Source organism: Prionailurus viverrinus, chromosome A1 (genome assembly GCF_022837055.1).
Source record: "Prionailurus viverrinus isolate Anna chromosome A1, UM_Priviv_1.0, whole genome shotgun sequence".
NCBI lineage: Eukaryota > Metazoa > Chordata > Mammalia > Carnivora > Felidae > Prionailurus > Prionailurus viverrinus.
In genome coordinates, this window is record NC_062561.1 from 107,548,852 (window position 1) to 107,570,353 (window position 21,502).

Genomic DNA, 21,502 nt, shown 5'->3' on the forward strand with positions numbered 1-21,502 from the left:
AGCTTAGGCCTGAGCGGTTTGTACTTGTACATTCTCTGGGTCTTTGTTGATACAGTCCTCTTTGCCTACAATGTGTTTCCTCCAGCTATCTGAGTCCCTCAAGGACCATCGAAAATGCCTTATAATTTTCAAAGGGCTTCCCCAGTAAATGAGAGAATTTGTTTGCACTTACTCTGTTACTTTTTCTCTATTAATTATATGTTGCCATATATGGTTGCTGTTCCGTTGAGAATGTCTTAACCCCTTTTACCCTTCCCATAAATCTCTCTGAGCAACCAGAAGACACCACTACATTTAGTGATGTTTATTGCATGAATGATCGCTGAACTGTTTTATCAAGAAAGCAGAAACTGTAGCATACTTCTACACATTGCATTTCTCCTGATCCATTTAATTTTCTGATTCTAATTCTGTAAGAACTATAGTGTCACATACATTGTACTACCAAAGAACTAGTAACTAGCTCATTTTTTTTTCCAGGATAATTAATCAGTATAATTTTATGTAAATACAGGATCCCCTTGGTCTTTTCCTGTGTGGTAAGTCAAACTACTTAAAAATGTGTTCTTTTTTTAAGTAAATCCACCCTTATTTGAATAGCATAGTACTTTAAGCCAAAAAAGTGCTTAATATTGAGCTTCAAGGAAGCTGGCAGACTTCTTTTGCGTTCTCTTGAATCCAGTTGGCTGAGATACCTGCTGTCAGGTTAATGGCTGTTATCTAACCTAGAAGGAAAGCGGGAGATGGAAGCAAAGCACACTTAAGAAATTTCTCTGTCACCTGGCAAATACTTGGTTTATTTCGGGTTGGAATAACCTAAAGGTAATTACATAGTGCTCTCTGTGCTATTTTAAACCAAGACTTTATTAAAACAAACAAAACAAAATACACACACTTCTCCAACATGGCCCCCGAAGGATCTGATCCATTTTGGACACAGAATTGTTGGACTAGACCTGGAAAGTATTGTATTTGCAAAGGAAATTCAATCACTGTCATTCCAAACAGTTCTCTCTGGTGGGAAGATGTTCCCCTGGAATGATAGAGATAAAATAGAAATGTCTCGATAGTCTTTTTTCACCTCTCCAACACCCTGTGATTCATGGGCTGAGCACTGGCAGAACTGCAAATGTGTTCAAGAGTCTGTGCTTATTAATTGCTTCTTAATGCAAAACATCTTTTTTTTCCCCTCCATCATTGTGGTGATCAATGTGTACTTTGATACAAAAAAAAGATTCAGGGGGTTAATGTGACAGTCCTTTCAAAACATATTCACTTCTCTGCTAATCATTCATAAGCATTCTGCTTGATTTTGCCACACACGTTTCCTTAATTTGCTATAACTATATGCAGACATTTTCATTAAAGAGAAAAGAATAGTTTGAACTGTGGAACCAAATGATGAATTAATTAAACACATATGCAAAAAAATCCTCAAACATCTGACCTCTAGGAATAGATTCAATTCCAAATAACCATGTGTTAAAAAAGGCAGATGAACTACTTTAAAAAGACGCAGAAACACTGACCAAAATAAATAGCAAATCTTAAAAAACAAACCAAACTTTTGTTCCTTAGTATGCTTGTTTCACACTCACTTTATTAAAAAGTTGAAAGATGGAACCGCCAAACATATACATAAATGAATAGGAATGCTGCGCTAATAATTTCCAGTAGAAGTCATCATTTACTTTCCTTATGAGGTCCACTCTCCACTGTGAATGCTACTTCAGTCTTGTTAAACCACTCTGGAATAATCCACTTATTCCCAAAGACAAATTATCCAAGTCAATGCTGTTAACCTTGTTATAGATTGGCACTCGTCATGATAGATTGTATCAGGTTCTGTAAGATTGTCTATTATATTGGTTTCAGAAATTTTTTTGAACTCTGTTTGCCAGTGACAATTTTCTCTTAATTTAGGAATTCCTATTTCTTACAGAGGCCAGCTGGAAATGAGTAAAGCATTACAGAGCCTTCCTTAGCTGTTGGCCTAGAGAATACACATTCTCTCCAAAATATATATCTTTGGCACACTCCAGAAGGAAGGAATCTCGGGTAATCTCTGTGCTGGCCAAGTGTGAGAATTATTATTTTTAACCCCTGAATACACAGCAATTTGTTTTTGTTTTTTTTTTTAAGGAATTAACAAAGTAAACCAGTATTAGTTTAGCTATATTTGTTCGCCAACAAAACTGCAAATAAATATCTTATAGTGGTATTTTTAGTATTGGGTTTTCCCCTCTTTGGTGTGATGTTTAAAAGGACATTTTACAGCATTTACAGCTTGAAGAGTTTTACAGTTTAGCATGAACAGATTAATGGTTCTATAAACTCACTGGCAAACTAGTTGATTATTTAACTGAAGTCTACAAATTTATTTATACCTCAGTGTCCCCGTTTGTTGCCAAAGCTAAGTTATCGAAATATCCAGGGTAACAAATAACTAGCACCAAAAACAGTGCCTTTGTGACTCTTCTGAAGTTCTGAAAGGAGAGGTAAGAAACTATCGTTTAACCAACAACTTTAAAGTTTGGCACTTTACTACAGAATCCCAATACCCAAGAATAGATGTGGAAGTCGTTTTTAGCTCCATGTTTAGAATTGTGTATGCAGAATAGATCTACTTGATCTCAGAACCTCTGGAGCACAGAAGCACTATGGAGTCAGAGATCAATGCCAAGAATGAGGGTCTCCTCTTTACATAGGAGAGTGGTTAGGAGCTGTTGGTGGACATTCCATTTATAAAGAGTTCTTAAGTGAAAATAAGTTTTCTAGAACTACATAGGTTACTTCTTGGACCGGAAGAAAACAATGTTCTTTGATGAATTTAACAGAGACATGACTCTTGGTAGATTTTACCATGAGACATTATGGATGGAAATTCTTACATGATTCATGAATATTCAATTGACAGAAAGATAATCCTATACTTTGCAAAAGTAGATTCAAGTAGTATGATGGACAAGAACCTATGAACCTTGAGGACCTCTTAAAATCATTCTCCTCTCTCATTTTGACACTTTATAAATTTTTATATGGCTATTTATTGGTGCCTGCGCAGCTCTTTTTCTTTGAATTAAATATGTTTTACTCATCTCAGTGTATTACAGAGCACATTTGCTATCTATCATTCACTACTATTTATTAAATTTATGTCATTCCGCATAATGGTATTCATAGAAACTCCGGGGAACAGTACATGTCGGTGATTTTTAAAAGATGCAGATTCTTGATAAACATATTCAAATATACCATGAAAGGATATTTCTATATAAAATAATGAAAACTTAGGAACAGAGTACACTCATACCTCCTATGTAGCATTTGGTGCATGAAAAACTTGTTTATACCATTGTGCTCATTAAAAGCTAATTCTCTTCAATCCATCAGATTAGACTTGAAAACAAATAATCCCATCAGGCACTGATAAAATGTCTCAAGGTAAACAGCCTTTCCTTGAACACCTTCTCTAAGGTGTTTACATATTTTTCAAAATATTAAACGAAGACCTGAGCAACACTGTCTATTAATGCCATAAATAATATCATTTCAGGAGTGAAATTTCCATGGTCACTTTCTTCCTGCAGTTCACATTTTGGGCAGTGCCTCACCACTCATCCATCTTTTTGTGATGGGAGGAAGGATTCCACACTGTGGCTTACCCATGAGATGAATTTCTCAGCCATTCAGAGTTCATTTCATCCCTCTCTATGATAATGCCACATAGTTAAGAGTTTGTTAAGGATTTTTTAGTGTGTTTGTTTTTCCTACATTTTTTTCTATTTCCCTTCGTTTGTTTACATTTGGGCCAATCCGTAACTTGGCAAAATCATTGTGGTATCTTAACCTGCTTTTACCAGTACTGGCAAATCCTGTCCATGACAGGGCTATCGTCTAACTTATCATCTAACTTAGTTGTATTTACTAAGTTAGTAGATACAACTTTCCAAGACATATCTGTATCTATCATCAGATCATCCTTGGCCATTGTCAGAAAAATATATGAACTAAGTAAACATCTACTATACACTTTCCCCAATTTGGATGTCACTTACTTCTCCAGATATTTCTCTTTCAGTTAGTTTAAATGAAATTTTCTTAGGTAGAATAAAGTCTCTTATCTCTTATTGCCTGGCATAAGAATGGCAGAAAGAAAATATTAGGTAATAGAAATGGTTATAAGATTCTATCAGCGTGGATCTCATTTTAAAACAGGATAAAGCCTTCTTAATGATTTGCCAACATTTGTGTCTATGGTTCTCATTTACTAAATGATTTCTGTACATATTTTAATAACCCAAACTGTGAATTATCGAGAAAGTTTCCCTAATCAAGCTTAGTGTTTGACATACAGTGTAGACATAATTTAATAGTCTTAAAAGTTGTCACTAATGTTCCAGGGCCAGAAAGGATTTATTCGATTATAAGAGAAATCTATGGTGATATTATCTAAATCATATCTAAAGATATGACTCGTGTGTTCCCAAGTGCAGGGAAGGTCATTATTTTCTCAGGTAGATTGAAATGATGACTATCAGGAAGTCAGTTAAACAAATTTCACTTCCAGAGACTTTGGGGCTCAGAATTAAAAGCTTCTAGTTCATGGAATTGATTCACGAGGTGCTTTGTTCCAAAGGTCCATCAGGGCAAGACTGACTGTTTGAATTCTTGTCAGACAATACAAGTCTTTGTATTTAAAATACTCCAGGGAATTTTCCCTGTAAAAGAAATATCAATGGCAAGTTATCAGGTACACCTTGCGTTTCTTTACCAGTTGCTGGCAGCTTAATGTTGACCGTTTAGCATTTTGGCCTGTAGGGGGAAGTCTATAGTGCTGCCTTGTTTCAAGTACATTTTAAATTTACTTGGTGTTTGTATGAAGAGCAAGACTCAAAATGTAGTAGCTAAAAAGACAGAAGGAGGGAAAGTAGGAAGGAGGGAAAGAAAGGAAAAAGGGAGGAAGGAGAGAAAGAAGAAAGCCATTGAAAGTAATTAATTCAAGATCTGTAGAAACACAGTGGAAAGAACATCATATTTGGAATCAAGAGACTTGCATTTGCTGTTCTTGGCACCCTCTCCGTGAGTCCTTATCTGATCCTCCTATTTGAATTACAAAGCCCCCCACCCCAAACTTTCCCATCCTTCCTTCCCAGCTTTAGTTTTTTCCATAGCACCTGTCACTATCTAATATGCATTGTAATTTAAATCTTTATTTTCTTGCTCCCTCCTATTAAAATGTAAACTCCCTGAGGGCATGTGTTTTTGTCTCTTTTGTGTACTACCACATCCCAGTATCCAAAACAGTGTTTGACACATTGTGGACTTCCCATAAATATTAACTGAATGAATGAATGAAATAATCTCAATGAGCCTCACTCTTTTCATTTGTGAAGTTATGGGGGTTATGACAGAATGTAACCAAAGTTTAATATGCTGTGTAAAAGCATATTAGATAATGCATGAAATATAATAGCTGCTTCATGTGTCCATTCATTTGTGTTTACCATCTAACACACAGATCAGTAAGATGTCTGTACATAGGGTGACTGTATGTCCCAGATTACGCGGGGCTGTCCCAGGGTATGCCTGTACTGTAGGAATAATTATCATCAGCAACTTCTTTCACAAGTGCCCTGATTTGGGTGATAAGTTATATGGTCACCGTATCTCAAGACAAATCATGCTTGTGAATTGTTCTTGAAAAACAAGTTTATCTTCTATCTTATAATCTGCGTTATAGCAAAACAAACCAAAAAGCCCTTCTTATTCATTAATGTTTAATTAAGTTCATAGTAAGATACGAGGATGAGAGGTTCATTTGGCAGGATAGAGGAAAAGGAAAGATTTCTGACTATTCATAGAAAGAGAAGCGCTAGCAATGTTCCAGGATCCAGTAATTGGTTAAGCATCTAGTCTCTGAATTTAGCATATGTGAGTTCAGACTCCATTTCCACTCCATTTCTGAACTGTAAAGACTTGAGCAATTAGTTTCACTTATTTGAGCCTCTATTTTCTCATCAGAGTAACAGGGACAAATATAGGACTTCATGTGAAATACTGAATAATCATGACCTAACACAATACCTGACATATAAGAAACAGTAAGTGCTAACTATCATTAGTGTTGTATGAAGTAAAAGCTTCTGGAATTAGTAGTATCAGTTTCCTTTGATCCTAAAGCAGCAAACTTTGGTTCTGTAGGGTGGCTGATTGTTTAAAATACTAAGCAATTGAAAAAAAAATGAAATAAATAATTACATAAATAAATAAAATATTAAACAATTGGCTAAAAGTGGATGAAATTGCCTAATTTCCACAGTTTTGTAATCTGTTTCTAACTCCATTTATTTGATATGTTTTAGTGTTTTGTTAATAAGGTTTGTTGATAAAAGTATCAGCTCATCATATTAACAATTTTTGCTGTTATTATTTTCTGCAGGAGATCGTGAACAAAATGGGTGGTCAACAAATATTTGAAAAATCAATAAATGCTTGACTATTCTGAAACATTTAAGCAAACTCTAATCTTGGCAGAACTTCTGTCATACCATTGTTGGCTGGCACACTGAATAATTAATTAGATGATGAAATTATAGACCCTGTGCTGTGATGAAGCTTCACCACTTAAAAATTACCAGACTACAGGGGCGCCTGGGTGTCTCAGTCGGTTAAGTGTCCGACTTGGCTCAGGTCATGATCTCGTGGTTTGTGAGTCTGAGCCTCGTGTCAGGCTCTGTGCTGACAGCTCAGAGCCTGGAGCCTGCTTTGGACTCTCTCTCTCTTTCTCTCTCTCTCTCTATCCCCCTACCCCACTTGTGTCCTGTCTCTCTCTCTCTCTCTCTCAAAGTAAATAAAGTGTAAAAAAATTGCCAGACTATAGTAACTTAATAATAAGTCATTTGGGGTGCCTGAGTGGCTCCGGTGCTTAACCATCCAACTCCTTTTTTTTAATACTTATTTATTTACTTATTTAGTTATTTATTTATGAGAGTGAGAGAGAGCATGCGCACACACGTGCATGAGGAAGGGGCAGGGAGTGGGGGGCAGAGGATCTGAAGCAGGCTCTGCGCACAGAGCAGAGAGACCAATGTGGGGACTCGAACCCAGGAACTGTGAGATCATGATCTGAACTGAAAGCAGACTCAACTGACTGAGCTACCCAGGTATCCCTGAGCATCCAACTCTTGATTTCTGCTCAGGTCATCATCTCCAGGTTCCTGGGTTTGAGCCCTGCATTGGGCTCTACGCTGACAGAGCAGAGCCTGCTTAGGATTCTCTCTCTCCTCTCTTCCTCTCTCTCTGCCCCTCCCCTGCTTGCACGCATGCACTTTCTGTCTCTGTCTCTCAAAACAAATAAGTAAACAGTAACAATGTTATTTGGAATTTTTGCTTTCATAGTAATTTAGACCCAAAAGTGTAGTTATGATCTACTGCAATGCCTTGCTTAACAAAAAGGAAAAATAAGTTCCAGGTAAATTAGTTGTAAGAGACAGTATTGGAGCCCATTTTCCTCATGTCAAGGCCAGAATATTTGGCTTTGTCTTTTAATGTCTGTCTGTCTTTAACCGCAGTGACATGATTTGGGGAAATATCCAGTTGTTTAGTAGTATCTTCTATAATAAAGTAAGAACTAATTTAGAAGACCTTGGGATTTCACTTGTTTCAAGTGTCTGTTCATATTTCACATATATGCAATGAAATTTTTACCCAAATGTATTTTATAAAGAAAATAATTAATAGTAATAGTCTGATATTTTTCATTGCCTGAGTGTGCTAATTAAAATTAGATCCTGAGGCTATCAGACTATTTAATTTCGTGAGAAAGCTTATTCTGTTAGTTTCAAAGGCAGAAATGATGGTGTTTTAGTTAAACGAATTATAGAACTTCCATTATTCCTGAATACAATTTTCATTTTCAGGTTATTCCCAGACAGTTACAAAACTTAACTTGCATAAGGAATGCAACTAACATGTTTTTCTCTCGTTTTCAAAATTTTATGAGAGGCACTATTCAGCCATTATCCGCTAAAATTATGTATTTTGAGTTATCATGTGTCTGTAGTTACTTCATTGCATTTTTTTTATAATCCTGAAAACTGATGTATGACTTTGGTGTGTTGATGTCCTTTGGAGTTGATAGAATTCTTTACATATTTTGCTAACTATGGTTAAATCTTTACTCTGTAGAAAATAGCATGCTTAGTTAATAAACCATTGTTTTCAGAAACAAAGTCATGTTTGCTCTTTCACATGTAACTCTGATACCATAAAACAATTGTATTTTCACAGTCAAATAAGCATCAGCTTATTTGTGTTACAAATTAAATCTAGTGATATATTTGGACCTGAAAGACTTCTCTCATCAAAGACCATTGTATATCAAATATGTTCTTCTTTGAAAAATATCCTACAAATGAAGACAGACTCCATTCAGCTGAAATATAAGGAATCCATGAAAAGGGTATTTTATTAGAAAATCCAGATTATCATATTTGTTTTAAAATTTTTTTAATGTTTATTTATTTTTGACAGAGAGAGAGAGACAGAGCATGAACGGGGGAGGGTCAGAGAGAGAGACACACAGAATCCGAAACAGGCTCCAGACTCTGAGCTGTCAGCACAGAGCCCAACGCGGGGCTCGAGCTCACAGACCATGAAATCACGACCTGAGCCAAAGTCGGACGCTCAACTGCCTGAGCCACCCAGGCGCCCCCCCTTATTTTTTAATTTTTTTAATGCAGATTATCATATTTTTATTTGTACAATATTCTATCTCTCCTAGTGCTCAATTACCTGTGGCAAAGGAATGCAGTCCCGTGTTATTCAGTGCATGCATAAGATCACAGGAAGACATGGAAATGAATGTTTTTCTTCAGAAAAACCTGCAGCATACAGGCCATGCCACCTTCAGCCTTGCAATGAGAAGATTAATGTAAATACCATAACATCACCCCGGCTGGGTAAGCAGACCAAAAAGGTGATGGTTTTGAGAAGCATGGAAATGCTTATGGCTGTTTTGTTTATTATCGTAAAACTTTGTCATAAACAAATCTATATGAATTAGTTTGGTTCTAACTAAACTAAAACTATGCTTGACTATAGTTTAGTCCCAATGGTCAGGAGGATAAAAAAAATTCCTAAAGACTAAACAAGACTCCTGAAACTGTCTACTCACAGCCAGGCCCTGGAAATACAAATGCCACACCTCTAAAGGTCATCATAGAAAGGGTTGGAGGATGTAATCACATTTTGGTTCTGACCAGTTTTGTGGTAGAACTATCGACTAAGGTAATGGCTCTGGAAAGGTGAGATTGTGGTATATACCTTAGGTGTCTCTGCTGTCAATAGCCTTCCTTTTGATCCTGCGTGCAAATTATCCTTTCAAGAGAGACAGAGTAAAAAATGGCTTTCAATAGGAATGGATACCTGGATCTAATCCACCAAACAAAAGGGAATAGCTTTTGAATCCTTAAGGACATAATATTAGATACAAATAAATGCTATTAACATGGATTTATGGAAAACCCAAAAGACTCCACCAAAAAGCTGCTAGAACAGATACATGAATTCAGCAAAGTCATAGGATACAAAATCAATGTACAGAAATCGGTTGCATTTCTATATACCAATAATGAAGCAACAGAAAGAGAAATCAAGAAATTGATCCCATTTACAATTGCACCAAGAACCGTAAAATACCTAGGAATAAACCTAACCAAAGATGTAAAAGATCTGTATGCTGAAAACTATAGAAGACTTATGAAGGAAATTGAAGAAGCCACAAAGAAATGGAAAAACATTCCATGCTCATGGATTGCAAGAACAAATATTGTTAAAATGTCAATACTGCCCAAAGCAATCTACCCATTCAATACAATCCCAATCAAAATTGCACCAGCATTCTTCTCAAAGCTGGAACAAACAATCCTAAAATTTCTATGGAACCACAAAAGGCCCCGAATAGCCAAAGTAATTTTGAAGAAGAAGACCAAAGCGGGAGGCATCACAATCCCAGACTTTAGCCTCTACTACAAAGCTGTAATCATCAAGACAGCATGGTATTGGCATAAACATAGACCAGTGGAACAGAATAGAGAACCCAGAATTGGATCCACAAATGTATGGCCAACTAATCCTTGACAAAGCAGGAAAGGGTACCCAGTGGAAAAGGACAGTCTCTTTAGCAATGGTGCTGGGAGAACATAACAGCAACCTGCAGGAGAATGAAACTAGACCACTTTCTTGCACCATACACAAAAATAAACTCAAAATAGATGAAAGACCTAACTAAATGTGAGACAGGAAACCATCAAGACCCTACATGAGAAAACAGGCAACAACCTCTTTGACCTCAGCTGCAGCGATTTCTTACTTGACATGTCTGCAAAGGCAAGGGAATTAAAAGCAAAAATGAACTATTGGAACCTCATCAAGATAAAAAAAAAAAAACTTATGCACTGCAAAGGAAGCAATCAAAAAAACTAAAAGGCAGGGGCGCCTGGGTGGTGCAGTCGGTTAAGCGGCCGACTTCAGCCAGGTCACAATCTCACGGTCTGTGAGTTCGAGCCCCGCGTCGGGCTCTGGACTGATGGCTCAGAGCCTGGAGCCTGTTTCCGATTCTGTGTCTCCCTCTCTCTCTGCCCTTCCCCCGTTCATGCTCTGTCTCTCTCTGTCCCAAAAATAAATAAAAACGTTGAAAAAAAAAATTTATAAAAAAAAAAAAAACTAAAAGGCAATTGACAGAATGGGAAAAGATATTTGCAAATGACATGTCAAATAAAGGGTTAGTATCCAAAATCTATAAAGATCTTACCAAACTCTACACCTGAAAAACAAATAATCCACTAAAAAAATGGGCAGAAGACATGAATAGACACTTTTCCAAAGAAGACACCCAGATGGCCAACAGACACACGAAACGATGCCCAACGTCATTCCTCATCAGGGAAATACAAATCAAAACCATAATGAGATACCACCTTACACCAGACAGAGTGGCTAAAATTAACAGCTCAGGAAACAACAGATGCTGGCGAGGATGTGGAGAAATGGGAACCCTCTTGCACTGTTGATAGGAATGCAAACTGGTACAGTTGCTCTGGCAAACAGCGTGGAGGTTTCTCAAAAAATTAAAAATAGAACTCCCCTATCACCTGGCAATAGTACTACTAGGAATTTATCCAAAGGATACAGGAGTGCTGATGCATAGGGGCACATGTACCCCACTGTTTATAGCAGTGCTTTCAACAATAGCCAAATTATGGAAAGAGCCTAAATGTCTATCAACTGATGAATGGATAAAGAAGATGTGCTTTATATATACAATGGAATAGTACTTGGCAATGAGGAAGAATGAAATCCTGCCATTTGCAGCAATGTGGATGGAACTGGAGGGTATTATGTTAAGTGAAATAAGTCAGTCAGAGAAAGACAGATATCATATGTTTTCACTCATATGTGAAACTTGAGAAACTTAACAGAAGACCATGTGGGGAGGGAAGGGCTAAAAATAGTTACAAACAGAGAGGGAGGGAGGCAAACCATAAGAGACTCTTAAATACAGGGAACAAACTGAGGGTTGATTGGGGGCCGGGGGGTCTGGGGAAAGAGGAAAATGGGTGATGAGCACTCAGGAGAGCACTTGATGGGATGAGCCCTGGGCATTGTATGTAAGTGATGAATCACGGAATCTACCTCCAATCCAAGAGCACACTGTATACACTGTATGTTAGCCAACTTGACAATAAATTATATTTAAAAAAATGAATGAGCCACAGGAAAAATGATGTATATACATGTTTATATATAAAAATACTAAATAAATGAGAAAAATGAAAAAAATGTTGATTTGCATATTTTTATGTTATAAAATGTTTTCATATATATTCTCAGTTCCCGTTATTCAATCTAATCTATCATCAAGAAACAGATTATGTATTTTCAGTAAATATAGCCTATGCTTGCCTAAAAAAAATTCATAAATGAATTAGCCTTTATGTCTGTAGCAACTAGTGGCTTTTAACAACAGTACTACCTGTCTGTCATTGGGGTAATTTATGCTTACCACCTTTACTTTTAATCTGCGTGTACAATCTACAGGGTGACAATTTAATCAAACAGAACGATGTTGCCGAAATCAAAGGAGCTAAATTGTCATAGATATTTTTTAAGCAGTAAGATTCAACCCAATGGAAAAGTTTGGTTCTTCGTGGAAATAAAAAATATTCCCATTTTCTAGCCAAATAATTAACATTTCTAGGAAATAGTCAGTTCAAAGAGAATTAAGAGTAGTTAAGACAAAAAGTTAAGCAATCCTAGAGCAGATGCCCTAAATCCATGTATTCAAAAACAACATAATCCCTTTCTCTAGCAATTAGTTGGAGTCCTTCTTGAAGTATCACGGGGCAGAAAATAATGGATTAAAAGAAAAGTTTAATTAAAATTGCATTTTCTCCATTTATTATTTCTTGAAGGTATATCCCTGAACACACAAGCACAGTGGAAAACCTAAGGTTTTAAAAAGGAAAATAATGAATCTTATTAGAATAGTGGCAAAAGAGATTTCACATACCTTATCACTGTAAATTTCAGTCACTTTTGATAATCAGCTTTGATTTTATTTTTTATTAAAAAATTTTTAACGTTTTATTTATTTTTGAGACAGAGAGAGACAGAGCATGAACGGGGGAGGGGCAGAGAGAGAGGGAGACACAGAATCGGAAACAGGCTCCAGGCTCTGAGCCATCAGCCCAGAGCCCGACGCGGGGCTCGAACTCACAGACCGTGAGATTGTGACCTGGCTGAAGTCGGCCGCTTAACCGACTGCACCACCTAGATATGCCTGACATCTAAGAAAGGAGGAATGTGAAATAAGTGAGCGCATTTGTTTTGGTATTTCATCCATAACAATACTTGTTAATTTATATTCCCATAAAGGTGGATATAGTGAGCCTTTTCGTTTTTCTTTTTAATCTTCTCAACTGAAAATCCAAAAAGAAGCTTAAATGAAAGTCATAAAATTGAACCTTAAACGCCATTTGTATCACAACTCACTGAATTTGAGAAATCTAGCTTGAATGAGTCTGAAAGGGCTCATAAGTAAGACCGTTATTCATCCACTTTACTCCTTTATTATAGGGTGTGTGTGTGTGTGTGTGTGTTTCCTAATCTTACTGTTAAGTTCTAGAAGGCAATATGAACGAGTCAAAGTGCGTGTGCAAAATCCTTCCCCTTAAGTGATTGCTACTTGTTTTGCCCCTGGCACTGAGGATATCGACGTGTATTGAGTTCCCTGTTTTCTTCTTCACAGCTGCGCTGACTTTCAAGTGCCTGGGAGACCAGTGGCCTGTGTACTGCCGAGTGATACGTGAGAAGAACCTATGTCAGGACATGCGCTGGTATCAGCGCTGCTGTGAGACGTGCAGGGACTTCTATGCCCAAAAGCTGCAGCAGAAGAGTTGACCTCTAGCAGGCTGGCTGGCTCACAGCTCTTTGCAATTACATTATTTATAAACACACACACTAGCATGTTTCTCAGACCAAATATTATCAGATTACGTATAATTTAATCAGATTAATTTATTTTGGTGCCCGCCAAACATCCAATATGGTGTTTGTTTTGGTCATACAAACATTTTGATTTATACTATATGGCTTCATAAATAATTTTATATGAATAAGTTGGATCCAGTTTCCAGAATAAAAATAAAAAGGGAAAAAAAAAAAACAAGATCATTAGGCTCTAAAAAAAAATTTTTTTTTAAGTTAGGGCTGTCTCTAAGGTGCTATTCTCTCCCTGCCGATACCATTGAGTTATCCAGAATGTATACTAACTTAGTGTAATAGTTTAGTTATATAAGGAGAGAAGTCATTTTTGTTTTCTTGGTTTCCTGATGCAGAATTAGCCCATTTTCTGTCACCTACAGGAGATGTGGAAACATAACAAACCTCAGAGTGTTGAACAGGTTTTTAGAGAATGTATTATGAATTTGGTTCGGATTTAGAGATATCCATAGGAAAAATTCTACTGTAATTATAACCTTATTTTAATAATGGAAAGGAAAAGTCAAAATAGAGACTTTGATCATGTTCATGAACATGTACTTGAACACAAGTAGTGTAACAATGAAACACTGTAATGATTTACACTGAATCACCATTGCACTGTTGATATAGTGTAGAGAAACCATTATAGAAATGGTAACATCCTACAAAAATATGTATTATTTTAACATGTTGTCATTAGATTTTAGCTTTTTAAAATATTTTGAACAAAGAAAGCAGCGATCCACCGGTTTCCTTGTATCTTTTTAGTAGATTTATAAAAGAGCATAGTACTTAGCCTCACGAATCATCATGAGAAAACTTACCAATTATTTTCCAGCCTTTTCCCTAGAAACAAGAAGAAACAAAATGCTTATGATACTGTGGTAGTTTCATTGTGTTTTTTCCTTTCGAAAACTAAAAGTTTTACAATTCTGTGAAACGTTAAAAAAAACAGCTTAAATGTTTTCTTGTGAAAAAATGTTGTACATGATTCACATGATTTCTTAGATTTTTTTTTCAATAAAATATGTGAAGCTTCCTGTTGGGAGGCACTTCTTCACAGGTCTCTCACGTCTCTACATATCTTGGCACTGTCTGCTTTTGTTTGGGAGTATCTGGTAAGGGATGTTTGTACGGTCGTGGAAGACAGTTGCATAGCCTTGGATAAAGATGATGGAGCAAAGGGCAGACGTGCCTACCTCTCCTTATAAAGGTTTCCAGCCCTAAAACGGGGGTCCCTCTCCTGTGATACAAGTCACCATGTGCAGATATCACCCTGCTGTCTTTGTGTCACCCTGGGGGAATTGGGGCTCAGGAAACTGGCACAAGAAAATGCTGACTCTGTGCTACTGCTATTGCTGTGAGTAACAAAGTCCTTTGTCTCCAACCCAGAGACAAAGAATCTTCTCTTTGTCTTCTGTGTTCTGCCCTCAAAGTGGGCAGGCTGATACAACAGATTGGAAGTAGAGTAAAACCTCACCATCTGCATGGTTCATGACACATCCTCATCAGTGATTTTTTACCTTCATTTTAATATGGAGGGCATTTTGATTCTAGATGTCCCCTTACTTATGTATATTATTTCCTTTAATTGCTGAGATATAAAATTAACTAATATCCACACATCTTAAGTCATGAGAGTACGGGCATCAGAGAGGTAAAAAATTACATTTTAAGATGAGACTTTCTCAATCTCATCCCTTGATTCTTAAGTCTGTGAATCTAAGTAGAAATAGCACCCTGTGGGGCACCTGGGTGACTCAATTAGTTGGTTAAGCATCCGACTTCAGCTCAGGTCATGATCTCACGGTTCATGGGTTCAAGCCCCACGTCAGGTCTGTACTGACAGCTCAAAGCCTGGAGCCTGCTTCAGGTTCTGTGTCTCCCTCCCTCGCTGCCCCTCCCCCACTTGCACTCTGTCTCTCTCCACCTCAAAAATAAATAAGCATTTTTAAAAAATTAAAATGATGAATCAGAACATATGCAGTATCTTAGAAGACCTTCAGAATGTTTTGACCCAGTTGGTGCTAGAACTGAATACTGAGAGAGAGACAGAGACTGCATCATTCTATCAGGCCATCTGTTTCAGGGTGATGGTAATACCAGAGATTTGCATGAGCATGAGGCCTGTGCCACATTTTATTTGTTGTAACACAGGTTCCCTGAACAGAAACAAATATTGTATGGAATACCATAGCAGAGAATGAGGCATTTGGTAAATGAATGGGTGGTATTGTGGCAAAAACTTGGCAGCCTGAGAAGGCAAGTCCATGTTCAGGGTAAGTGTCTATTTCTATGAGAACAAATTACTCCTTGTTTTGTGATAGAAGCGATCTAATGTAATCCTGCAATCAAGATGGTTTGGCTGGATTGGCAAGGATTGGAAGGAGTGTGATTTTGAAACTGGTGACGAGGGAGTTCTAAGGAAAAGGTATATGGGCAGACCTTCCTGAAGAACTTCTATCCATATATTCTATTTGACCCCTCACCAAAGAGCACCCTCACCAGAGAGGTCTCAGTCATCAAGTGGATGAGATGACAAGGTCTGTGTATGTTGGCCAGTGTCTTTCCTCAGCCACCCTTTTCATTGCCAATAGGCTCAGGAACAAGAGACATTGGTGGCAGAAATGGAGATTGTGCTTGGGTTCAGCAACATGAACATCCACTCACCAAGGCCAGTCACTGCAGAGAGCTCAACCTACCAATAGCAGAGAAGATATTTTTTCCCATGATGGTAGAATTCTTTGGGAAGACCTGCCCACCACCTTGAGTGCAGTATGCTTACATCCACTTGTGTCACAACACAGGCAGCAACTTGTTCTCACAGAAAGAGCTACTTGCCCTAAATGTGCATTTGCCCTTCCCAGCCTCCAAAGTTTCTGCCAAAATTTCTTCTATGAACCTACCAAATGTTTCATTCACTATTGTGGCATTCCATACAATATTGTTTTTGTACAGAGAACTCATAGTATGGCAAATCAAACATAGCAGTGGACTCGTGCTCGTATAAATCTCTGGTATTACCATATTCGCCATCACCCTCAAGTACATGGCGTAACAAAATGATACAGTGTCTTTTTTTTCTTATTATTCAATTCTGGCACCAGTATTGGGGGCCAGGGGCTTACCATTTTTGCATCCTTCAAATCCTTAATGATAGAAGTAATGGTGAAATCCCTCCAAGAATGCAATATTGGTTTTATTTCCAATTTTGGTATGTAGAGGCAATTCTAGGGGCTCCCATTGCCATTATTATCATAAAAACCCTCATTCAACATATCATGGAACCAACAAGGTAAGCAGGGCTTCTGCCAGTTTCTGAGTATTTCTTTTCTAAATATGCTTCCCAGAATTAGGAAAATAACTGTGGTGTGGTTGTAGAGGCTTTGGGATTTTTATGAGAGAGACTTAAGCCAGAACTTGATTAAATTATCTGATTTCCATAAGCTCTTGCTCTGTGGGGCTATAATAGGAACTTAGGGTCACCAGGAATAGTATCAATTGACAATAATTATCAAAAAGTCTGATAATTTCCCTTCTCCAGTACATTGTGCCCATCAGAGAAAACCTGAAGGTAATTTACAGTATAATATTGGACAGTATAGCAGGATCCTTCCCTTTTTAAAATGATCCAGTCTCCTCTTCACTCAAGGCATTCTCAATGAACCGATTCTTATATGGAAATTGATCAGGGGAGTGCAATTTCCTGATGTGGTTATCCAAATCAGACCTCTTCCCACAAAGTCTAGAGATTTAATGCTCACACAAATCAAATAAGACTTTAGTAGAATACCCATCTATTTCAGTCCTAGGGACTCCATGATCAATTAGCCAAGATCTTTGCTGGTCAAACCATTCCCTTTACCCCTTTGATTCTGCTACCCTTCATCGTAACCATTCCCATCTGGTTTCTGACAGTGAAATGCAGCCCTTTGGTTCCTGCCCTTATGGAATTGTATCATCATTAAATTTAAGAGGTCCAGTTCTGTGGCAGCACTTCCCAATGTTATTTAAGGGCTTCAGAAAATAGGCTTTACCAAGTTCTTTAAGGATTCCAGTACAGCCTTCACTGATGTGAAGGGAGTTCAAAGCCTTGGTCAAGGGAATGCCCTCTGGAGCCTTTCAGGGGATGAATTCAGCAGGTAGGTGAGTATCTATCATATTAAAACCATCTCGCTACATGTCTGTATACTTTCCTGTATACTACTACATTATAACAAGGAAGTTTTGGCATCTCAATTTTATTCATTGTGGACCACCAGTGGGTCCAATTTTCAGGCCCTTTGTTGGAGTTACTCCCAATCACATGAAATAACACTTTGAATCCAGAATCTCCACTTAGTGAACTCATATCAAAAACATGTAGGCTAATAAAACATTATATTCCTTCTGCCCTAATATAAAGCCATTAAGAATTGTCCCTATACATCTACCTTGGGTTTCAGTTAGCATGAATTAGTGAAATCTTGCAATTCCTTTGGCACGTGTAAAACCTCACATGTTATACCCCAGGGTGGTCCCCTTGGATCTTCTAGGACTTGACTCTGAATATGAGTTTCGACGGTGGAGCATCAGCAGTACAGGTAAAAAGGTTTTATTTGAAGATAGTCATGGAAGCTTTCTGGTTCCCAACTTAGACCTTGAACTGTGAATTTAAAACCTAGGTTTATCATTCACCAGATTTGAACTCACATAACTGCAGAAGCCCTGGCGAAGTGAAGAAGAGTTGAAGAATCAGAGGGGTCACCAACTAGTCTGAGCTGCCAGGTAAGTATGACTAGGGCGGGGTAATTTGTTAAGAGGTCTTTGGGATGCTGTCACCTCTGTGAAGCTACCTCCTTTGTAGGTACACAAACACCTGGCAGTAGATCTGAGTTTGCTGTTGGTCAACAGGACTAACATTTGGAGAGAAGAAATGGACGTGGAGCTCAAGAGAGCAACGGCTTGGAACCCGCCAAGCACCTGTTTGCAAAAACCCTTTCAGATTAATGGGTGCTGTTTCCACTTTCCTGTCCATATCTCACTGAAGTTCCTCTTTTGGCTAGTTCTAACCCAGAACCACACAAATAAAGAGATTCTGGGAAATGTAGTTTGTCTTTTAACTAAAGATGGCTGTGTGACTTTAACTTTCTTTCCTTTCCTTTTTTTTTTCAGTTTGTATCAGAGACAACTGAAATAAAAATCTATGTTCTTAGCCACTCAAAATAACAATGAACCCTTTTTAAGCACTTCATATACACCAAGAATTCTGTTAACTACTTTACTTATAAAATCTCACAGCAACCTTGTAAGGTACTTGTGTTATCTTCACATTATAGCTGAGGAATCAGGCTTAGAGAGATTCAGTATCCTACCCAGGAACACAACTTAGTTTGATGCCACTCTGACTCCAAATTCTGTGCACTCAGTAACCCTGATTGCCTCTGTTTACCAATTTTGAGACTGTTTTATAATAGACACAAAAGGATTTATAAGCTAGTCACAGGCTTTCTTTGTAATCAAAACTATTCAAGTGATTTCCAAACTCTCCAATAATTTGACGAACCACAACTGCTCATCTGGACATTGTACAGGCTTTTCAGCTGGAAATACTTTCAAATATTTCACTGGGTTATTGGTACAACCTAGAGAGGGAGGGAAGGAGAAAGGGAGGGAGAAAAGAAGGGAAAACAGGAGAGAGAGAATAAGGAGAAGAAAATAAGATTCATTCACGTATAGACAGTTTTGTCTCATGAACCATAATCCTATTTTTACAATTCTCACGGTTCCAAAAAAAAAAAAAAAAAAAAAAACGTAATTCTGGGTCCAAATCCAAGAGGAAATGATACTTTTATAAAAATTGGTTACAAAGAAAAAGACCAAAAGATTACCTGCATGCTAAGTGTTGAGAAGCCCCAGATGTGCACATTTCCACCAGATTTCCCTCCAGTAAAACTCTTTATATTTATTTATAACCATTGTCACTCTAGATGGAAGTTCCTAATGATGATAAATAAAAACCCTGAGCCAAAATTCGTCCAGTTACTTTTGGGTAAACTTTTTGAAGAGTTAAAAGGGAAACAATAAAATGGGTATTAGGTGATCAAATAAATTTGGAAAATGCTAGACTTATCAAAGCAGGACTTCTCAGAGCCTTCAGTGTGAGTCTGTGCATCGTAAACTACCAGAAGAGAATATAGAGTATCATAAAGATTTTTGGCAACGGAATCCTTTTTTTTAATGAGCTTGGAAAACAGCACTAAGCCATTTTTTAAATCAAATGTAATTGGATTATCTATTTCCAACCAGAGGAGAGCCCTTTCTAGTGCTTTTGAAGAGACAAGATCCATCGTTATTTATGGAGCAAAGGACTTCATGAGGGTCTTCAGGACATGACTCATGGGGAAGGAAGCATCCGAAAGGGCTGCTCTTTGGTAATGTATCATCTAGTATGAGGCTCATAAAAGAAAAGCATGAAATACATCATCAGACCAAAGATAGTAAGATGAGACTTCAAACAAATCACTCCAAGATTTCAAAGGAGGGAACAATCGTACCTCCTTGGCAAAATACATAAAGGTTTTGTGAAAGGCGAGTTATCAGCAGTAGCCCGTGAAGGATGATTCGGAGGTGGTCAACAGGCAGTTGGGAAGAAATGTTTCCAGGCAGAAGGACTGGCATTACCACAGGCACAAGTTGGGGTGGGGTGGAGTGGAAGTGGGGGCCAGGGGTGGGGAGGGGATGTCCAGTAACAAGCTTGATTTTCTGATCGTTAGTCATGTAGGTTACCTACAGTGAGAAATAAGAACCGATAGTTTGGGGGTGGGGGTGGACAAAGAATGGGAAAAGAGGGAGAGTCTAAAACTCAACTTGTAAACAGGAGGAGACAGTATACAAGCCTCTGGGCATCTAGAGCATGGCGGAGGGATCTAAGGGAAGGATGCCTAAGGAAAACTGAAGGCTCATTTCACCTACCTCATACTTTGGCCAAAGAAAAGGCCTAATCAAATATATTTGGACCTAGATTCTCTGTCTCTACTTGCCAATATAAAGAGCCAAAGAGAAGTAAGGTTCTTCTTGAAGACATGTGTTATTCCCTGAAGAATCTTTTAGGAAAAGCAAACAGCCTGAGAAATATTTATTCATTAGATGTATTCTGGCAGCAGCCAGGAAAATCCAGAATGTACCAAGCACACGCACATGCACATAATACACTTGATTCTTGAAACACTTGTGATTCAACTGTTTTGTTATTAACTGTCATTATGAAGTAGCTCTTACTTTCTCCAGTAAATACATTGTTAAAACTACCCAAGTTTATTTCGAATATTGCAAGACAGGGGAAGAGTCTGGGTCCAAAACATTCTTACAGAAAATGTTGATGGTTCAAACCAGTTTTACAGCTATAAGTAGGACAGGATTTTTTAAACTCCCTCATGTTTATTGCTATAAAGAAGGTAAGTACTCTCTAGTGTCTTGCTCAATTTGAGAACATCCTGGCTGCTGGTTCTTATAAGCTATATGGCACTCTTCTGAAATCTGGTGCTGATACATTCCACATGTGACCCCATTTACCCCTGGAAGAGAAACCTTCCTGCTGAATCAGATGGGTTTACAGAGGTGCACACATAACAAACAACCTATGTCTTTTTAAAACTGCTGATGCATCTATCCTTTGCCTTCTCACGGTGGGAAAGTATTCCTCTTACTCTAGATGGAAATCCATACTTTGCCAATGAGAAGCATGGGTTGCCTGAGGCAGAGTGACTTGAAATGTGAGAGCTTATGTCCATTAAAGTCATCATTACTTCCTGGCTTAATACAGGGTCTTCAGCCTCACTCCCACCTTGGCTCCCTGAACGGCAGATGGGTTCACTTAGGACAGCACATCATCCAAACCCAGCAGCCATGTTCCCCTTTGGTTCCCAATGTGCTGTGTGAACACCAAAGCACACCGAAGGAGTTTATACAGCCA

The 21,502-nt window shown here is 37.9% G+C and overlaps 1 protein-coding gene across 1 annotated transcript in view; it reads left to right on the forward strand.

Moving 5' to 3' along the window:
- Positions 1–13,464, forward strand: part of ADAMTS19 (ADAM metallopeptidase with thrombospondin type 1 motif 19) — a 245,646-nt gene extending 232,182 nt beyond the window's left edge. Inside the window, exons 22-23 of the mRNA XM_047868192.1 lie at positions 8,786–8,963; positions 13,313–13,464. Of these exons, the coding sequence (XP_047724148.1) occupies positions 8,786–8,963; positions 13,313–13,464 (330 nt within the window). The remainder of the gene's footprint in view (positions 1–8,785; positions 8,964–13,312) is intronic.
- Positions 13,465–21,502: the final 8,038 nt, after the last annotated feature.